This window comes from Biomphalaria glabrata, chromosome 11 (genome assembly GCF_947242115.1).
Source record: "Biomphalaria glabrata chromosome 11, xgBioGlab47.1, whole genome shotgun sequence".
Lineage (NCBI taxonomy): Eukaryota > Metazoa > Mollusca > Gastropoda > Planorbidae > Biomphalaria > Biomphalaria glabrata.
In genome coordinates, this window is record NC_074721.1 from 10,134,397 (window position 1) to 10,153,389 (window position 18,993).

The 18,993-nt window shown below is 38.9% G+C and overlaps 1 protein-coding gene across 1 annotated transcript in view; it reads left to right on the forward strand.

Moving 5' to 3' along the window:
- Positions 1-17,691, forward strand: part of LOC106079840 (putative amine oxidase [copper-containing]) — a 28,528-nt gene extending 10,837 nt beyond the window's left edge. The window contains exons 8-17 of the mRNA XM_056004975.1: positions 4,528-4,678; positions 4,785-4,934; positions 6,249-6,350; positions 7,217-7,374; positions 7,806-7,894; positions 8,932-9,113; positions 10,216-10,370; positions 14,308-14,515; positions 16,644-16,849; positions 17,353-17,691. Coding sequence (XP_055860950.1) covers positions 4,528-4,678; positions 4,785-4,934; positions 6,249-6,350; positions 7,217-7,374; positions 7,806-7,894; positions 8,932-9,113; positions 10,216-10,370; positions 14,308-14,515; positions 16,644-16,849; positions 17,353-17,464 — 1,513 coding nt within the window. The 3' untranslated portion in view covers positions 17,465-17,691. The remainder of the gene's footprint in view (positions 1-4,527; positions 4,679-4,784; positions 4,935-6,248; positions 6,351-7,216; positions 7,375-7,805; positions 7,895-8,931; positions 9,114-10,215; positions 10,371-14,307; positions 14,516-16,643; positions 16,850-17,352) is intronic.
- The last annotated feature ends 1,302 nt before the right edge of the window (positions 17,692-18,993 follow it).

Here is an 18,993-nt window from a genome sequence, read left to right on the forward strand (position 1 = left end):
CTGTAGCTGAAGTTGGGCTCGTTCTATAGGTGCCGCAAATGAATCTGAGAGCCTGGGCCTGTACACGGTCGAGTGATTCGAGGGCCGTCTTGCTTGCGTACACCTGCTCGGGCAGGCTGTACTCGATTTGGGACAGCCCCTGTGTACAGTGTGCGGAGCGTGTCAGCTCGGGCGCCCCACTTGGTACTGGCTAGCTTTCTGAGTAACCCAAGCTTCTCCGAGGCCTTTCGTTCAACGTCCTGGATGTTCAAGTGCATTGAGAGCTTCCTATCTAGGGTGACTCCTAGATATTTTGGCGTGTTTTCACGTTTGAGTCGCAGCCCACCGAGTTGGAGCTCAAATGGGGCCCCAAGAATGTCGATTCCCAGGCTGAACAGGCTCCAGGTCGTTTTGGCAACGTTTATCTGAATCTGCCATTTTGAACAATACGAGGAGATGGTATGGAGGTCGGTTTGTAATGCTGCCTGAAGTTGGTCAGCTTTCTTCCCGGTTGACCAGAGGACAATGTCGTCGGCATATAACAGTTTGCGACACCGGAGTGAGCTGGGCAAATCGTTAAGAAAAGCCATGAAAAGGATACATGAGAGGGTGGATCCCTGGGGTAATCCTCTTGTAGGGCTGTTTTCCCCACTTAGAGAGTACTGGAACTGTGTTCGTGTTTTCCTCTCCGTTAGGAACTGTTTTATCCAGTTGTAGGTCCGCCCGCGTACGTCCATGGCTCTAAGCTTAAGATAGAGGCCTTGCTTCCACACCCGGTCATAAGCCTGTTTTAGGTCAATAAAAACTGCATATGTGCTCTCGGACCTCTGGAACCCATCGGCCACCTCCTGCATGAAAACTGTGACCTGGTCGATCGGGCTCAAGCCTGCCCTAAAGCCAGCCTGCTCTGGCGCTAGGATACAGGCACTCTCAAAACCATCCGTTCTACTATCTTGCCGATAGTGGATGTCAGGGATATGGGTCTGTAGGACTCCACGTTAGTCGCGTCTTTGCCCTTTTTTAGTATTGGAACAATGGTAGCACAGCGCCAGGCCCTGGGTAGTCTGGACTCTACCCAGGTCCGATTCGCAAACTCTAAGAGCTTGTCTTTCGCAATACCCCCGAGATGTTTTACCATCTCAGGAGTAACCTTGTCTGGCCCCGGAGCCTTTCTGTTTTTGCACTTAGCTATCGCTCTATCCAGCTCAGCACGGCGAAGGGCGCATTGCACGTGTCCAGGTCTTTGGACCCATTCGACTCTCTCTCGAGTCTTTTACGCTCCTTGTTGAGGGCTATAGACGTGGCTGACTTCTTTTCGGACTTGCTTATGGAAGCGAAATATTTGTTAAGCAAGTCGGTCATTTTTTGATCTTTTACCACTCGATCCCCACTGGGTGACAATAATGGGGTGGCTGTACGCGCCGAATCTTTGGCCTCAAGATTACGAAGAAGACGCCAGGCTTTGGAAGTATCCCGAAGATCCAGCCCGGCACAGGCATTCCTCCAGTGGTCCGCCCGTACACGTTGAGCCACCTCGCTGGCCTTCCGGCATAATGCGTTGAACTCCCTGCGGCATTCGGGGGTTCCCTTTCTTTGTGCTCTTCGCCTCGCCCGTTACCTGGCCCTGACTATTCGATCTAATTCTCGGGACCAGGCGGGTCTATGCCGTATGCCGGGATAGGTCCGCGGGATAAACTTCCCAGCCGCACCCAAAATCGCTGCAGTCATTTCGACGTATTTTTCGTCGACTGTCCCTTCCTCCACCGCGATTCCCGACAGGGCGGAGTCGACAGCCGCCCCGTATGCTGGCTAGTCAGCCTTGGTGAAGCTCCATTTTTTAGGGCCGTTTAGTGGCTACACCTCTGGCCTCTGAGAGGGCAATAGAGATTTCTATGGGCCTATGATCGCTCCCAACATCCTCAAGCACATTGATTGTGGTTTTCCCCTCTAGGTCTGCAGAGATAAGTGTTAAATCGGGTCTCGATATAGACCCGTTTCCAGTGTGTTGGAGGGTTGGCGGACTATGTTTATTCTGCAAGCAGAATAAGTTCGTAGTGTTGAGAATTTCATGGACTTTTTTGGCCCTAGGAGTCGGTTGCGTCATAGCCCCATGCAGGAGACTTGGCATTGAGGTCCCCAGCTATTAGAGTTTTAGTTAGAATGTTCTTATTGCCGAGGTTAATGGCAAGTTCGTGTTTTGGCGGATTGTAACAATTAATGACCGTAAGTTTTCTACCAGCTTTGAATATGTCAAGCGAGATGGCGTCGGTACGCCCGCTTTGAGGGCCAGGATTTTGTGAAACCGTCATTCCGTTTCTTACATATGTGATAATTCCACGGCACTCATCGCATTTACATTTATAAGCCGTGTAGCCGTTAATGTGGCTACTTCTTTTCTTGCCTACCAAGGTCTCCTGCAACAGCGCGATGTCTATTGCCCTCTCGTGGAGGAGTTTCGTGAGCTCAAATATCTTAGGTATTAAGCCACAGATATTGAGCTGAAGTACTTTGATCTGGCTAAGTCTCTCGCTCCCTAAGGGTTTAGGACTGGAAGCGACGGACCGTTGTAATGGTTGGTGATTTGGAGGACCGATGGTCCTCGCTTCTTTGGTCGTATTCGATTGGGCCTTTTGGATGTTACTTTGGGGTTGGGCCTGGTGCGGGACATGATCACCAGGTTGGTGTGGTTGGCTAGCCACACCTTGGCTACCGTTCTTCCGAGGGAAGAACGAATGCAGTGTAGCCTGGGAAGAGGGCTTTGTCCTGAGAAGGGGAACCTTCGCTAATTTGTCGTGGTTCGACAGGTTCCGCCGGATCGGAACCACGGGGCGAATAGTAGAGGACTTTACGAAGTCGGGCCTGCCGCCCACTACCCACGCGACAGAGCCTGTTTGGGTCTGCTCGTACCCGCGTTTTCTGGTTTGTTGTGTATTAATCATGTTTGTAAATAAGTCGAAGACCGTTTGCTTATTGGGAAGCGCGTTCCTCTACTACCTCACAGGGGACGGGCTAGATAGATCCTAGCTCGTGGACGCCAACCAGTCCGCCCGACGCAGCCCTCTAAGGCCGCGCCAGTCAGCCCAATCTTTGTCCAATTGGAGACCCGCGAATCAGCCGAGTCCCAGGAGAACCCGACCAACCCTCGAGTTTGTGTCCAGCGCTATCCGCTTTTCGGAGAACCCGTGGGTCTCTTACTCACCGTTGCCCCGGGGCCCCACGGGGGGGGGGGGCTGGACATAACCCCTTTGAGTTCCTTTTACACTTGCCGGCTGCTCATTCATCAGCGGCAAGCAACCTGTACCCTTGGCCACTCCTAATAGAGCAGGAGTGTTCACGCGGCGACCACGATGAGGTGGTACAGGAACGCCGCGAAGCTTACCACCAGATATATATTGCGCACCTAAGTTTGTAACGGGCGTAATCGCCGTTAGATCGTCCTGGCGGTGAATAAGACGCTCAGTTACTAGACATCATCATTTTTATTGTTAGCAAAAGTAGTCAACGTTACTATGTACGACAGTCGGGAAAAATGTGACCGTTCTGAAGTGGCAAGGTCCAGAAGCTTCTTTCTAGCGGAGACGTTTTGAAACAAAATGTAGAATCAATGTTGCCTGAGAGGCGTCTGTTCTGTTTTCACGTAGAATAAATAAATTACAGTACATAGTTCAACCTAAAGTAGAAAACACCAAACTGTGGGAGATGAGAGGACAGAAAAATATAGAAGTACAGATCTTAGAGAGGAAGTGTTGATGGATTGGTCACACACTTAGAAAGATACCAGCAACAGAGCTAGGAAGGCCTTAGAGTGGAAACCCCCAGGGAACAAGACGCAGAGGAAGACCAAAAAGAACATGGCGACGAAGTGTATTTGAAGAAGCCGAGAGGACCGGGAAGAGCTGGGAAACCATAAAAAAAACTAGCAAGAGACCGTGGAGAGTGGCGTGTTTTTGTCAAGGCCCTATGCTCCATGAGGAACTCAAAGGAGTGATGATGATGATGACAGAGTTAAACATAACATTGAAGACTATCATTTTATTACGTCACATCCTTTTAGGTACTTCCTTACAAAACACATTCACAACAAACAATGACGCAATATAAACATATTAGCACAGCATCTCTCTCGAAAACGGAAAAAAAAAATTGGTTCAAATATTAGTTGTTTTTTTTTAAACAGTGGTACATAGTGCTTGGTTTAACAAACAAGGATTTGTAGCTACAATGAAAATAAAGCCTTTTAAAACCTCCCCTTTTCAGAACACAGCGCCCTCTTGCCTGGAATACCCCCCCCCCCCCCAATGAACGCTTCATTACAAATATATGCAAGTAAATAATTGAGAGAGTACAATGTCTTTCGTTTGTGCATTGCGTCATACTGTTTGTAACAACAATAATCGTCAATTTTCTTATTGTCTTTGGGATGGCCAAAATTGGCATATTAATAATTAATGGTGCAAATCTTTGCTGTTATAAGGAAGACAAGCTTTTCTTGGTAAATGTATTGCTGTAGGTTTCTATTGTAATCTAGAGGTCTGTGACTTATTTCAGCATCCCCAAACTAAAACTTCAGAAACCTGTTGAAAGCGAGACTCTCTTCTCAACTTTGAATCTCAAAGGAATTCCATCCCCGAGAAATTCACAGAGACCGCCTCAGCAGTTTGAAGCAGATGGGAAAAGATACTCCTTGAAAGACAGACAGGTCGGCATGTTAAGTTATTGTAATTGTATTGTTTGCTTGGCTCTACATATTTGATGAACTAAATCAACACATAAAGTGATGTCTGAAATGTGATTTTTTTTTCCAGGTGAAATACTTGGACTGGACATTTAACTTTCGAATGTCACCATTTACTGGTCCATCAGTGTATGATATTAGATTCAAAGGGGAGAGAATCGCTTATGAAATTGGTCTGTCAGAGATTTCCATATATTATTCTGGTTTCGCTCCCATGCAGGTCGGTAGCAGAGATGTCATTATTTGTATGTTCTCTTACTATACGTTAATAATAAGGGTTTTTCCTCGGTATGCCAACATTAATGACAGGAATTACAAATATTGGAACGTTATAATATGGCACTTGCAATGTTATCTTTTGAGTATACTACATCGCTTGTTTGTAATTCTCACTTGGAAGTAGTCAAAAGTCATTTGAGAACTGGATACATTTGACGAAGCAATTTTACTATTATCCAGATGTATATTTAGGAGCTACTACTCACAAGGGCAACCATCAGGGCCAAGAAGAATATGAAAAACAAGTTCGTAATTTTTAGTTATGACACCATAATTTGTTTCATTTCCTTAACAGTTCATGTTTTTAGTTGTTAGAAGAAAACTTTATTTAACATCGAAAAAGTTTTCATATTTTACCATTAAACAATTTTTAAAAAATTAAATATGGCGCAGATACTCCAATGCAATGTTTAGTACCTTAATAAAAAAAAATTAACTATAAGTAACTGTAACTATACTACTCAATGTGATCTGTCTCTCTTGTACAGCTTACTGAGCGATAATTTCTACCCATTTTTTGTTTGTTTAGTGCAATATCATTGATATTGTCATGCTTAATGTGTATGGTCCAATCACAGTTGGACCTAAGGAAGAAGGGTTGTATCTGTGTGAAGGTTTTGGTGTTTAATTTTTTAAAGCATTTTTTAAAAAGTTGTTTGATTTGATATCGAACTCGATGGCTCAAGCTGACACACTAACCATTGAGCCAGCAAAAACTTTTGGCCATAAATGTTTTACGGCTTTTGTTAGTTTCAATTTTTAGGCGACGACCTAATTCTCTACACAACGTATTATCTCCCCTCAGCAAGTACAGTCTGTATAAAATAAAATTCATTAATTATGACTAATTAATAAAACGGTTGGTCAATTTTTTGATGAATACATGTTTTGTGAGGGACAATGAATAAATCTATTACATTTTATGTCGATCTAAGAATGGACAAGCGAGGACAACTACGTGCTTACAATTTGTATTCGACAGACAGAGTAAGTTGATATAAGCTTTGTACAAAATGTGTTTCCCCACCTCTCCACAGTACTGTGGAAGTACAGGGCATAGGCTCAATATATATATAAATAAGTCTGACCATACATACAAAGTCAACTACACCGGATGTGAATATGTTAAAGATACATTTTTTTTTCTATTATTTCTTTTGTATGTCGTAGATCAGATTTTTGCCTTAAGTTCCAGCAAAATTGTGTTTAAGATTTTGCTCGTTCCATTGTATATCTATATTATGTTTATTTTTAGCAAATGTATTCGTACCCCGACAGTGCAGTCCTGTTAGGTACACATTCCAAGTCTTTAATTCCAGGGGCAGATTGTCCTGAATTTTCAACTCTAATTAACCAGGTATGTACAATTATTTTCAAATGCTTGAACCATGATTGTGTTACCTTGATCTTTTCACTTGAACTTCATGATTTTTATTAGGTTTACTTCATAATACATTTATAAATCGAAATGTGGGAGGGACGAGATCTATACTTGGTTGTGGATATGTGGGGAAAATGCTCTTCATTGGCCAACAAGGGAGACAAAGTGAACATGACACGCAATAAAGATAAGTTGAGTTAGAGCCATGACATTCAATAAAGATAAGTTGGGTTAGAGCCATGACATTTAATAAAAGATAAGATAAGTTATAGCCATAACATTTAATAAATATAACTTTATTTTAGCCATGACATTTAATAAAAGTAAGTTTATTTAGACCCATGGCATTTAATAAAGATAAAAAAGGTTAAGTTATAGCCATGACGCTCAATGAAAGTAAATTAAACTTATTATAGCCATGACATTTAATAAAGATAAGTTGATTTTGAGCCATGACATTTAATAAAGATAAGTTGGGTTAGAGCCATGACATTTAATAAAAGATAAGATAAGTTATAGCCATAACATTTAATAAATATAACTTTATTTTAGCCATGACATTTAATAAAGATAAGTTGATTTTGAGCCATGGCATTTAATAAAGAAAGGTTGAGTTAGAGCCATGACATTTTCAAATGATTAGGTGAATTAGAGCCCTGTCGTCGAACATAGACGATAACCAATATAAAGCCTGCTTATATTAAATAGAGGCGCGGTTTCACTAGTGCTTGTGATTACCCGCAACAATTACAAATATTACAAAGCTATTGATATTCTTTATATGACACTATATGATAACTATTTCATTTTTACAATTTCAATGTTACATTAAACTTCCTTAGACATTTTGGGGCCAGCTTACAGATGAGCCTTCCTCCTATGATTCAAGCTTCTGTCTGTTTGAACAAAACGCCGGAATACCACTGAGAAGACATTCATCTTACGAGAAGTCTCAAGGCTCTTTCTATGGAGGGATGCTGGATTCAGTCCTAACACTCAGGTAAGTGAAACATTCATTTTACCAGAAGTCTCGAGGCTCTTTCTATCGAGTAACCTGATTCAGTCCTAATTGTCTGTTAAATTAAACATTAAATTTTTGTTGTAAGTACATTCTTGAATGCTAGTTAAAAATAAACATTTCATTCAAAGAATTCATTCATTCAGACGTGCAGACAAAAAGAACCCTCAGGCTAGATCCGCCTCAGATATAATAGAAACGAAGATCACTGCTCGGATTCTAAGCCTACTTTAAAATTATGCAGATTTAGTTTTTCGTGTGACTAAAAAAAAACCACTATTTTTACTATACTTTTTTTCATAAAAAAAAACACTGTTCAAAACCTTTACTCGATCCTAGCTTAGGTAGACATTGTTAAAAACAGTTTCTATACAAGTAGTTCTACTCATGCAATACTTTATATCGATTCCTAGGTCCATATTATCTGTGTTCAGCAATGACTACATCATCGATTTCACTTTTCATCAAAATGGAATCATTCAAGGGCAGTTAACCAACACAGGTATTTGATGGTTAGAATGTAGGTTTATTTAATGCTAGAAAACATAGCAAATTATGAGATCCTAGTCGATGAATTAAATCGAATTTTCTTTTACAAATGGAGGCTTGGTGGCAGAGTTTAAAGCGCTAGCATCTTAACAGCCGGGTTTCGTGTTCGAATCCTAGTAAAGAGTGGGATTTTAGATTTTGGGATTCTTAGGGAGCCAACCCAACTCTAATGGGTACCTGACATGAGTTGGAGAACCGTTAAGACGGTTGATTGTTGCTGGTTACATTGACGCCCTCGTTAACCGGCGGCCACAGAACCAGATAACCTTAACATCATCTGCCATATGGCTGCATGGTTGTGCGGTCTGCGCGCTGGACTGTGGTTCGGATTTATCGATCGTCGAGGGTTCAAATCCTGTTTGGACTAGGAAGTAAACTATCTTCAACTCTGAAGGAACATCCGAATTATGTAAAACATTTTACAAACATTCTATCATAGATAGTAAGGGTCTGAAATGGGTACTTTACTTATTTTTATTTTTTATTTTTCCCACACCCAATCTCGGATCAAGATGAGATTTTGCACAATTATTTCTTTTACCTGACAGCACAAGAATCAATAGAACAAAAATATAGGAAATAATAAATTACTTTGTTTGATATCTCAAAAAGGGAAAGATATTGTACTTGACTGAAGTGGTGGTATAAACTGAATTAGTTTCCTTAGCAAGGGAAAGAAAAAAGATTTGACTGAAGTGGTGGTATAAGTTGAATAAGTCCCCTTTATCGATTGTCGTTTGAGGCTTACTACAAATTTAATAACATGACTGATCCAAGCTAATAAAATCCTTTAATATAAGCTTTTTTTTTTAAAAAAAAAAGCAGTTATTTTGTATTTTATTGTTTAAAATATTTATTAGTTTATTCTTGTTAAAACTGATTGAATACACTGATTTAGTTGTATGCGGTTTTCTTGTAAACTTCTAGTTTAGAATATCACTTTATAGTCGTATTCATTCTACATTTATTGAGATGGATCTATTCTAATAGGTTACCTCTTACCGAGCTACTTCAACAGGCAGGAAACTTTATATGGCTACCGTATTAACAAAAATATCGTTGGAAATATTCATCAAATTTTCGCCCATTTTAGGGTGGATCTGGACATTGGCGGTACATGCAACAGATATGAGACTTTGAACATTGTTAAGGATCAAATACCACTTCAACAGGTGATGATAATTTTTTTCTCTCTAATCTTTATTAATGAAAGTAATTATTTTGTTCTTAATAACTAATAAAGCTTGACTTCGAGTGCGAAGATTAGTGAGGAATGCAGTATTTCCCGTGGCTGCGCAAATTTTGCCACATCCATAACTATTGTCGACAGGTGGTCGATTTAGATCAGTGGTTCCCAAACTTTTTTGTCTAGACTAGAAAATTGTTTTTTTATCATACATATTACCACATTTCGAAACCATAACAATACTTTTTAAACAAACATTATTTATATCATTTTTTTGCCTAAAGCGCATAAATGTCCAAAAGCTTTCGTGAACTTGTTAATAGAGGATGATAGATGTTCTTTCATTTCAAAAGACAAGATCAGAAATATTTATTTAGGTATCTGTTTGTTTGAGAAGATATTATCGAGTCGTGCTTTTTGACATAGTATATTCTCTGCACCATTTTGCTCAACAATGATTGTATACAGGCATTTCTACTTTATTTGTCTTCAGTTCAAACACAAAATGTATTGAGCAAAGATAGAAATAAAAAATAAAAAAAAGCATCTATTTTGGTTTACGTATACCAGAGAATTTTAATCAGATTGGGCAAACCTTTTTCTTAGCATGTTTTACTTGAATAATAAGCAGTATTCTGTTGCTTTATTATTTGAAACAAAGTAGATTCTAGTCAATCTAGTCATGCATGTTAATCAGTTACTTAAATTCTGCAAAGTAGTAGTTTTTTTCATGGCTGTTATGGGCAACCCATTCCATTCTCTAATGGCAACAGCGAAGAAGTAGCTCTTGGATTAATTTATTCTAGCGTATGGAATAAGAAATGTGCCTGTATTTTGTGACTTTCTGAGTATTTTATTAGGTTTGGCGTTTCTATTTCTAAATTATGTTATATAACTATTTTATCGATATGCCTGCCCTCCTGAAGGGTCTCTAAGTTTAGTAATTTTACAAAAGGTGTTACTCTAATGAAGTTTGAATATTCGTTAGTTATAAATCTCACTGGCCAATTATGTGTAGAAAATAACAACTAGATTTATATAAGTAAACAAAAACATTTCAATGTTGTTTATTGTTTTGACGGCGAAAGGATCCAGACGTAATCAAACACCAGACTAAAATTATTCGGGACCTGAAACCGACGGAGAAGAGAGCTGTTTTCGACTACAACTTTAGGAAACCTAAATACCATTTAGTCTACAACAACAACGTACGGAATGATTTAGGGCAGGAGAAGTCGTACAGGTAACGTTTTGATTTCACATTTTGTTGCGTGTGGATTACGATATGTCATTTAGGGCAGGAGAAGTCGTACAGGCAACGCTTTGATTTCACATTTTGTTGCGTGTGGATTACTATATGTCATTTAGGAGGCATGGTCATTGCCATCTGTTCCTATTACATTTCTGGACATGTGGCGGGAGGGGTGTCTGGAACAAGGTTTCCTTGATCCTTTGGGCGCTTAGCAAACACAACCTAACTCTTCACTTCCCTTCATCTATCTCTTAGTCTGTTGAACCATTGGGGCAGCACACACGATTTGTCGAACATCTTTCTTCATTTCTCTCTGTCTTTTGCATTGGAAAGCAAGGCAATTTACAACTCTGTCAAAACTATCGCACCATCAGCCTCATAAGCCATTCAAGAAAAGTACTGTTAAAAATTATAGTAAATCGACAATAACCGATAGCAGACAACATTGTATCAGAAGAACAAGCAGGTTTTAGACAAGGTCGCAGCACAACAGAACAAATACTAAACCTCAGAATACTCTGTGAAAAATATCTCTAACACCAAGAGAATCTTTTCCTTGTCTTTATTGATTTCAAGAAAGCTTTCGATCGAGCATGGCAAGTGGCACTCTGGGCGACAATGGAAAAGTAGAACAATGATAAAAACATAATTAAAGTTATCCAGAAACTCTACAAGGATGCCGCCAGTGCGGTGTACTTCAACAATAATATTGGGGACTGGTTCAAAACCACAGTTGGAGTAAGACAAGGCTGCCTACTTTCACCAACACTTTTCAATATCTTCCTTGAGAGGATACTGGACGATGCTCTCGGGGGTTATGAAGGTACTGTAAGCAATGGAGGAAGAGGAATTCGCAGATGACATTGATGGCCTAGCAGGGAAAGAAGAACTAGCTGACTTGGTTTTGCACATTGACAAGAGTTCCTCAGCATATAGTATACAAATAAATGCCGAAAAAATACAACAAATGATGACCAATAGCCATCAGGGCTTTAAAAGGGATATAAGTATTGGAGGTGAAAAGCTGACTAGTGTTAACAAGCTCAAATACCTCGACGCCATTGTCTCAGATGAGGTAACGAAACCCGAACTACTGGCCCGAATAGCACAGTCCAAAGCAGCCCTCTCAAAACTTAAAATAATATGGAAATACAAAGGCTTAGCCCTCGGTAGCAAAATCAAACTGATGCGCTCCCTGGTCATGGCCACATTTTAATATGCCTGTGAGTCTTGGACACTGACTGCAGAACTAGAGAGGAGGATCCTACCAATGAAATTGAGATGCTACAGAAGGATCCGAAGTATCACATTCAACCAGGCAGGATTACTGCAGCGATCGGACCCCATGATGACCTGCTAACTATAGTAAAAAAACGCAAGCTTAAAATCTATGGCCATATTACAAGATCTTCGGGGCTCGCAAAGACCTTCCTTCAGAGAACAGTACCAGGAAAAAGAAGAAGAGGCAGACAGAGCAAGCGATGGGAAGCAACATAAAAGAATAGAAGGGCCTGCTATTGAAAGAGGTTCTAACAAAGGCAAAAGACAGGGAGGAATGGAGAAAGACGGTCGGCGAGTCTTGCTTGGTGCCCCAAGGGATAGGTGAAGGAAAGGTAAGCAGGCTCGTCCATTCTTTTATGCTGCCTTTGTCAACGTCAGGTTAAATTGTGTAACGTTGCAATGTGTAATGATGAAGAATGCTGTATCACTATTACACATTGGACTGGTTACTACCAATGTGTCGCGAATGCGTCGACTGCTAGGTACGTGCTTCCTGGAGTCACACTTGCCACGTGACAGACACAGACATTACAGATTGACTCAAGTTCTCTTTGGCAGACAAATATAATGTTTATTTAATGACAATAATAACTATACTGTACCTTATTGGCAGTTACATCAAGACTTCCGATGTGAAACATACTTATATCCGCATAACAGTATTGAGTGTTAAAGATGATAAGTTACAGAATAAACCAGAAGTAACGTCCGCATCACAAGGGTAACAATAATACATCAATAATAAATATCCAACGGACCTCATTCACCAATCGTAAACAAACAACATTTAGTCACGTGATCTTATTGATAAAACAATGAAAAAAAAATGTCACGTGACAACCATCATGAATTAAACATGAGATAGTAAATTATATAGAAGAGATAGAGCACCATGTGCTAAATGTTGTTTGTTTACGTTTGATGAATGAGGTCCACTGTCAGTGGAGAGAAAAACTAATAGGAATATGCGTAGTGTTCACTGGCTTCAACTGCCCAAATGATACTACTTAACTCAGAGTTACAGCTCGACTCTCTAAGTTGCTACTACTAAAATCATACTTGACTGCCTCGTCCAGAGGATAACACTTGACTGACTGACTGAACTGATTGAACTGTAACTCAATTTTTATTCATTCTACTTCCTGTTTTCTACATCAGGAATTCATGAGTCTTTTCAACGTCTTAACCTGAGGAGAACATCACTTTCTCTATCTGCCTCTTCTTGTTTTTCCTGTTACTGTTCCCTGAAGAAAGGTCTATGCTAGACCTTGTAATATGGCTATAACAGATTTAGTTTGAGTTTTCTTCACAATAGTTAGCAGGTCATCGTGGGGTCCAACAGCTCGAGTAAATTTTTTATATTTTTTTTTTTTGGCTAGCGATGTCTATTTATGTACATCTAGACGTAGATTTCGCAAGGTTTTATTACCGGAAGCGGTAAAGAATATAAGCACTCCGCTAACTATAAAATTCTTCCTAATGACATGCCTCTGAGAACCAGTCCAACTCCTGGCCTTCAAGTGTGGCTCAGATATTGAGTATGGCGGAACTGTTTTCACTAACAGAAGTAGGGGCGAAGGCGAGTGATAGGCGCTTTAACCAGTAAGCTTCGGGCAGAAGGGGCTCGTTAGCCATTGCTGGCTACTCGCCTAAGAGAAGGATATATCTCAATTAAAACCTCTTCAGCCTTGCCGCTATACCCAGTCATGTGAAAGGCTTCGGGAGTCAACCCTCATTAAAAATTAGGAGCCGGCGATCTATAGGTAGTTAGCAGCATTCAGTGCCCCGTCCTGGCAGAGCTTGCGACGCCGCTGACCCCAAACAGTATCGGCACTTGCTGTTCCTCTGGACACATCAGCTGCGTGGAGAGAAAAATATGAGGGCGACATCTATCCCACCACAGAAAATGCCCAGGCATTCATCTTATCATCTATTTGATGATCCATAGTCACTTCGCAATTGAAGAAGGCCATATACCAGATGGAACAACTTGCTTTTATATATAATATAACGCTTTATTGTACAATTTTCAAATTAATCACGTATAATATTTCATAATTGGACAGCAAAATCTCGTACACATTTTCTCCTTGATTCAGCCAGCTCTTCCCAGCCTCTCATGAGTTGCCAATTTTACCTGAAATGGGAACCTCTGAGTCCACCCAGCTCTAGTTGGTACCTGAAATTAGTTTGAGAAAAGTAAAGGCGCTTGGTTGTTGTGCTGGCTACATTGCCACCCTCGTTAACCGTAGGTCACTGTAACAGACGACCTTTTTATCGTCTGACATATAGATCACAAGGCCTGAAATGGGAACTTTATACCATGAATGGCTTTTTTTTAAATTAATGAATTTTATTTATTAAAACATCATTTTTCCATAATATGAAATCATTACTCCTAGCAGTTGTTTTGGTCATAGAAAAATTTAATTAAATAACTTATAAATAATATATATATATATATATATATATATATATATATATATATATATATATATATATATATATATATATATATATATTGCATCTCTATGTATAATTCGGAATTCAGATATTAAGTCATGCAATTGTGTATTTATTCAACAAATATGCATCGTAAACATACAAATAAGTATTTAAAAAATGTAAAAAATATTCCTTCTAACAGAATTCATCTCGAAGGAATAGCTCATAGTCTGTTACCTGAAAACATTGGGGGAGAAAGGTCAATACCCTGGGCTCGTCATCAGATGGTGGTCACTAAGTTTAAAGACAGCGAACGTTTTTCAAGCTCGAGCTATGCCTATGTGGACAACCTGGACCCAGTGGTCAACTTCACCAAATACTATGACGACAATGAAAGTATCGTTGATCAGGTAAATAGAAAATAAAATAATAAAAAAGGCTTGTCCGAAGATTGTTGAGGTGTGCAACATTCCCAGCTGCGACCTAGATATAGATACAGCATAGTCAGACGAGTGTAAACCTTAGATAAAATATTTTGTTTTTCTTTTTAAAACATGGACGTGCTGGCTGAGGGGTAAAGCGCTTGGCTTCCGAACCGGGGACCGCGGTTCAAATCCTGGCGAAAACTGGGATTTTTAATTTCGGGATCTTCGGACGCCTCTGAGTCCACCCAGCTCTAATGGGTACCAGACATTAGTGAGGGAAAAGTAAAGGCGGTTGGTCGTTGTGCTGGCCACATGACACCCTTGTTAACCAAAGGCCACAGAAACAGATGACCTTTACATCCTCTGCCCTATAGACCACAAGGTCTGAAAAGGGAAACTTTACTTTTTTTTGTACTTTTGAAACATTGAAATCTTTTTGAATTACTTTTTATTTCTCTTGGTTGGGCGTGGTGACTTCTGATCCGAGAGGCCTCGAATTTTAAATTCCGGTAAACTCTGGTCTTTTGAACTTTTGGGATTTAGTCATACCATTGAATCTCTCCAACTCTTATCTGACATATGTAAATGAGTTACAGGCGATTGGTTGTTGTGCTGGTCACATGACGCCTCCGATAACCTTCACCATAGACACGAATAAGCTTCACATCATCCACCCCACATAGATTGCTAGGTCTAAAAGGGTTAACTTTTTAGCGGCCCCCGAAAGGGGAAAAGACGCTATTAGTTTTGTGCGAAATGTCTGTCCGTCTGTCCGTCTGTCCGTCCGTCCCGTTTAGATCTCGTAAACTAGAAGAGATATTGAAAATCCGACTTCACAATATTTTAGACCATTCAAAGTTCTGATGCGACGGCTACTTTTTTTTTTCCTGAAAGCGAAAATTCTAATTTTTAAAATCAATTATGCAAGCAGTTTTTTTATAAGAAAAAGCTAATTAGTATGCATTATATGTTAGACCTAATTTAAGACGAATAGTAATCTTATAAACATCATTTTCGTGAACATTAATTCTATATAGCAAATTTTTTTTTTTTTTTTTTTTTTTTTTTTTTTTTTTGAGGATTCGATTATGAGATTAAGCCTTTTCAAAACAAATAACTTATTTAGTTCGAACCGAGGATCCCGGGTTCGAATCCTGGTGAAGACTGGGATTTTTAACTTCTGAGTCTACCCAGCTCTAATGGGTACCTGACATTAGTTGGGAAAAGCAAAGGCGGTTGGTCGTTGTGCTGGCAACATGACACCCTCGTTAACCGTAGGCCACAAAAACAGATGAACTTTACATCATCTGCCCTATAGACCACAAACTAGTTAGGCCCGGTTCACATCTAACTTTACATTCACTTTCACGTATCCTTTGATCTGCGGGACGGTTGGGGCACTACACAAGATCTGTTAACCTTCTTTCTCCATTCTTATCTCTCATTTGTCTTTGATATAATTTCATTCGGATGTTCTTTCTGAAAATATTGAAGCCTACCTGGGTGGACCACTGGTCGTGTGGTTTGCGCGCTGGACTGTCGTTTGGATTTATCGACGATCGAAGGTTCAAACCCTTCCTGCTCCCATCCCCCGTCGTCCTGCGGGAGGTTTGGACTAGGAAGTAAACTATCTTCAACTCTAAAGGATTATACGAATTATGTAAAACATTTTACTTCGGGGGCAGATTTTGAGTTTGTGTTTCCACACAAACTGTCTTTTGTAAACTTGTTATGTACTATTTTTGTTTCTTAAACATTTTTGAGATATTGTTATGTAAAATTGTAATGCCTTACACTGCGTTTTTTATTGAGTAAAAAGAAGTTTTTATAAATGGTGTTGGCTATTATAAATCATATGAATTATAGTTAAAATAAAGTATTGTCATCGTTTTCAATTCATTAAGACCTCATTAGTAAATTTTAATTTTGGGTTGTATAATTTAAGGAACAACTTATAAAGCTAAGTCTGAGTTTGTTTGTTTTTTGTCAGATTGATTAGTCGTTTGTCCTGCCTTTAGGATTAAACTTAATCTTTATATTCTGAACTGTTGTTATGAATGAGTACAATTTATACTCATGGCGTTGATTATGTGTTTGTATTCCCTTGAATTAGGACCTAGTGTTTTGGATTACACTAGGTACCCATCGCATCCCACACACTGAAGACATTCCACTGGCGTCCACTGTCGGGAGAGAACTGCGTTTTTTTCTGATGCCTAACAATTACTTCCCAGAATGCCCTTCCATGAATTCTCGTGATGCCCTGTTTATCAAACACATTGATCTTACGGATAAGGCCAGAGGTGTCGAGGTTAACAGGTAGGTCCCAGAGTCAATGGTTGTACTGAATTTATGGGCTTCTTGGACTAGATAATGTAAAATCAAGCTGAACTAGGTTAGCCTACTCTGGCTTTGAATGTAATGGAATTTTGAAGGAAAAAAATACAAATTTATATCATTTCTGTCTTTCTATAATTAAAGAAAAATAATTTCGGAGAAAAACTCTACTGATTGAAATACATATTTATTAGCCGTTTAAAAAATGCAGTACGTGTGTATTTTATATGTTGCCTTAATTTCTAGAAAGAACTATAAGTAGAATACTATATAAATCTAGTAAGTAAAATTGTTTTTATGTGTACAGTCCCTAATGTAAATGCCTATAATAGTTCTAATTAGCTGCAATAGGTATGTTTTAAAATATGGAAAAATAAGTTTTACTTCCCTGGTTCGAAAACAATTTAATGATAACAATTAATATTATTATTTGCTAAAATAATTTTGTACAATAAAAATTTACTACATATTGTTTTTTTTTTTAGAAATGGAAATTCCCGTGACCAATGTGTGACTCCAAAAATAACTTTGGAAGATGTACTATTTAGAAATCCTGACCTTGCCCTTGAGAGTCGCAGAGTTAATTTTGTTTTCTGAACTAATGTGTTCAATGCTATACAAGCTACACATTTGAATGTTTCAAATAAAATACATTTTCTTCCAAATATACTCTTTCAATATGTGAATGTGACACTGTAGGACATTGGCAGTAGGTCAGAAGTAACTAGATTTAGATGTTTGCCAGCAGAATGTCTAGTTCTCGATTTTGTTGTTGTTTTTTTTTTACTGTTCAGGGGAGGTGATTAAATGGGAAAATATCCAAACTGTGTGACTTCTTGTATTTTTTGTTTCTACAAAATGTGTAATGTCAGAGGTCATAAAGCTCAACATCTCATAGCATCTACACGACTTCATCTTAAGTATGTCAATGTTGTAAATCTTTGGCTACCAATAGAACGCACTCATGAGTCGTTGCTCTGAAAACATTTAATCATGGTAAACCAGTAACACAGACTAAAAACACCAAACACCTAGGTGTTATAATAAATGAAAAATTGACATGGAATCCCCATATTGATGAAGCTATCAAAAAAAAATCAAAAAAAGCATTAGGGTTTATTAAAAGAAATTTCTATAAATAAAAAAAAAACATAAAACTAAAATGTTATTTAACCTTGGTTAGGACAATAATAGAATATGCATCCTCCGTTTGGGACCCCTCAACTCAAGAAAACATTAAGAAACTGGAACAGACACAAAATAGAGCAGTGAGATTTCATAACAAACGAATATTCACATTTGACTAGAATAACACCTTTACTAAAATCACTAAATTTAGAAAGCCTTCAGGGTATAAGACTCAAAAGTAAAGTAGCAATTATACATAAAACACTGAACCATAATCTTCAAATATAAAAACAAAAATTTAATAAATAATCAGAAAGACACAAAGGCACATTCATCGTTCCATATACTAGGACAAATGTGTACAAAAGCTCCTTCTTCCCTAGCGCTACTAGAGCATGGAATGGGTTGCCGGAGCTAGCCAGGAAAACCAGTGACTTGGCGGAGTTTAGGTCACTGGTTAATGTGCATGACTAAATGCATGACGCGTAGGACGTAATCATCTTCTTTTTTTGAAGTAACGCCTGTATCATATAAGATAAGACGAGAAGAACATTTAAAGGGAAACTCCGATGGTTTTGACAATTTTTATATATGTGTTTTGATTTACAGATACTGAATGCATTTTTCTTTTTTTTTTTTTTAATTTGCAATAATTACTTAGTAATTGATGTTTTTCTGATGTAATTTTCCTGCTCATCCAAAACGATCAGATTTTTACCGTTTTTTTTTATGTGACGTCACACTAACCTATTAATTTAATCTAATGACTTATTGTTTAACGGGAGACCATTCAGTAAAGTTTACATTCTCGTAAAATGCAGTTAGATCTAGATATTGTAAGCAAAGAAAAAAATGCGTGTTGAAAGTAGATCTACATGCATAACTAACTACGACAGTGTGTATTTTCTCGCCTGACCACTCAACACACACAAACACTATCTCTTGGTTGTCTTGTCATGACCGACTACACGTAGTCTAGACTAGCCTTACACTGTTTG